This window comes from Monopterus albus, unplaced genomic scaffold (assembly GCF_001952655.1).
Source record: "Monopterus albus unplaced genomic scaffold, M_albus_1.0 scaffold395.1, whole genome shotgun sequence".
In the NCBI taxonomy this organism is placed as follows: Eukaryota; Metazoa; Chordata; class Actinopteri; order Synbranchiformes; family Synbranchidae; genus Monopterus; species Monopterus albus.
In genome coordinates this window covers 128991-131584 of record NW_018128275.1, presented here as the reverse complement: position 1 = coordinate 131584, position 2594 = coordinate 128991, and the positions used below count along the sequence as shown (strand labels likewise).

The 2594-nt window shown below is 39.0% G+C and overlaps 1 protein-coding gene across 2 annotated transcripts in view; it reads left to right on the top strand.

Annotated features, from left to right (window-relative positions):
* Positions 1-1752, top strand: part of LOC109951545 (arf-GAP with dual PH domain-containing protein 1-like) — a 56689-nt gene extending 54937 nt beyond the window's left edge. For both annotated transcript variants that reach the window (XM_020586113.1, XM_020586114.1), the window contains one exon: positions 658-1752. In XM_020586113.1, the coding sequence (XP_020441769.1) occupies positions 658-686 (29 nt within the window). In that variant the 3' untranslated portion in view covers positions 687-1752. The remainder of the gene's footprint in view (positions 1-657) is intronic.
* The last annotated feature ends 842 nt before the right edge of the window (positions 1753-2594 follow it).

Here is a 2594-nt window from a genome sequence, read left to right as displayed (position 1 = left end):
ATAGATAAATTTTTCTGCCGCACAACATATAGTAATGAATGGGTTTGATAGTGGAACCCAGCACCCACCACGTCCTATCTAAAAACAGCTTTACTCGTCTGTGTGTAGGTGAAACAGCCAAACAAATTTTGTGGATTCTCTATTGCTGACGTATCCAAATACAAACATCTTTTTGACTGAAGCTGCACCATCTTGAGGTTCAGCTTGACATGGTCATGATGCTTAAATTTTGTTTTGTTGTATATTGATTACCGACATCAACAGTAGACCTTTGGTTTAATTGATTAGAAACCATATTTTCATTAAAAACATCTAAAAATGTGAGACATTATACCATTAAAATAATTGTATAATTTTAGGAAGTATATACAGCTAATACCACAGCGTGCTCCATCAAACGTTAGAGAAAACATTTCAACTTTTGTGAAGCACATTAAATTGCATTTGTGTTTGTACTGGATGTGCTTTACAAAAAAAATGATTACATACAATATTTGTATAGTCTTGTTTGGGATAATCATATGGGATGAACTATGGGGGGAGCAGGGAATGTGTGTTGAATTTAAGATGCTGAGGAGGAGCCATAGTGTATGAAAGCACATGACCCTCTCTAATGGTCTGTCCAAATGACCTCATTGTATTTGTCTGGTTCTGCAGTGGAGGCCCATTTTAAACACAAGCCTTGAAGCCTGTAGGAAGCCACAACTCAGCTGGAGCGGCCCAGTCTCAGTCAGATCAGAGACAACCCCAGTGTGCGACCACAGATCATGGTGGGAGGAGGTGGGGTAGTGTTGGCGGACAGAAGCGGGTGTTGGGATGGTTTGAGATGAGAAAAGGTAACAAAGATTAAGAAGTGAAAGAGACACAGGGACTCAAGTGCAGAAACGCCAACTCTAACGGACTCATGGCCCCTCATGGGGTGAATGTTGGTGATCTGCGGCCAAAGCATAGATGATGTCATGACTCTTGCGCCTACCAACCTTGTGCTATACATCATCATGCCAACCACCCCCCTCCTCCTTGAAACAGCCTCCCCTCTCCACTGGATTTTGTCTTGTGAATGGTTCATTCTCCTTGCAATCTAATGTAATTATGTAATCTAGAGTCATTTCACTGGTTGCTTAACAAAGACAATGCATTGTTAATTTAATGAATGTATAGTTTTGATGACAGTGGCTTAACTGTGTGCGTGGAATTGTGCTGTTTTCATTGAGGACGCTGTGAGGACTGAAACCCTGTTAAACCTGAAACCTACAAAGTGCTGTAAACAATATATATGCATAAAAAGGCACACACAACCTCTCAGTGATCACCGCCGCTGTTAACGTAGCTGGAGGTGGCCGATCTGCATCCAGACTGGTTTCTTTTACAGTTTCAGTTTGACAGCTGTTCTCTTTATTTATTTGTACTGTAGAACACGTTGAGTCATCGTAGACAGTTATCGCTGCTTTAAAGAATTGTAACGTGACAGGATTGTGATTTCTATAACACTTATGCAGCAGTTTTATTTATTTTTTCCATCTTGTTTTAAAGACGCATTTTGTATTGATCCTTAAAACACAGTGATCGTTTGTTTTATTATAAAAGTCGTAACATCAATACAGATGAACCTGAAATCGAGTGAAAGTCTTTGATTTGTGTTCACTCCAGGATTTAAGACATTTTTGAAGACATTTCTTCAAATCTGCTCTTTGGGACTACATACTGTACAAATATATTGCTTTTCACTCAAGATATGTTGATTAAAGGATAATTCTGGTTTATTACAACTTTGGTCTTAACTGCTTCAGACCTCAAGCATTTCTCATTATAATGTCATCTTCATGATTACGAGCAACAATCAAAGTTATAAAAACAGATTTAGCTCTTTATTGAGACGTAACACTAAAAAAAATAGCTTTATCATCAGATTCTGATTCAAATGCTGTTAAATTTTGAAAAACAAACCAAAACAGTTCTAACTTTGGCAAAAATTGTGTTTATCTAGGATCCAGTCTTTCACAATAAGAAGCTAGTTAAGAAAATACACATTCAGGGTCCTTAATAACACAGCTTATTAAAATATGTTATCATGCCGACACACACCAGCTGAAAATATCCTGTTTTTTGAGCATGTGTGCTCCAGTGCTATTATGGAAGTGCAGTTACAGCCATTTGTCCAGCAGATGGAGCACTTACATTCCTTTAAAAGGGTAATCACATATCATCACTGTAAAGAGAAATTCACATAGGATGAAATGTCCATGAGAGGACGGTGGCATCTGCAGTGAAGATATTAAAATCACCAGAATTATAGTTAGACATTTTATTCTCATACCACTGTCCTGTATGTACACCATGTGTAGAGTTGCACACTCATATTTGGACAGATTGAAACTAACGGTCTGCTGGTGTAAATGTCACCTGATGATCTTGCCACTCTTGCACAAACGTCATGCACTCGCTCCAGGGTCTTAAGGAATTAAAGGTAAATCAATGTCACTTCTGTCTGGCCGTCATGTTGCTGTTGGCAACCAGGTTGTCATGGTAAACTGCAGTTCAGACAGTGAGCTACTGAGCTGCAGCAGCCAGGTCAGCCTGCACAGGAAGCATTT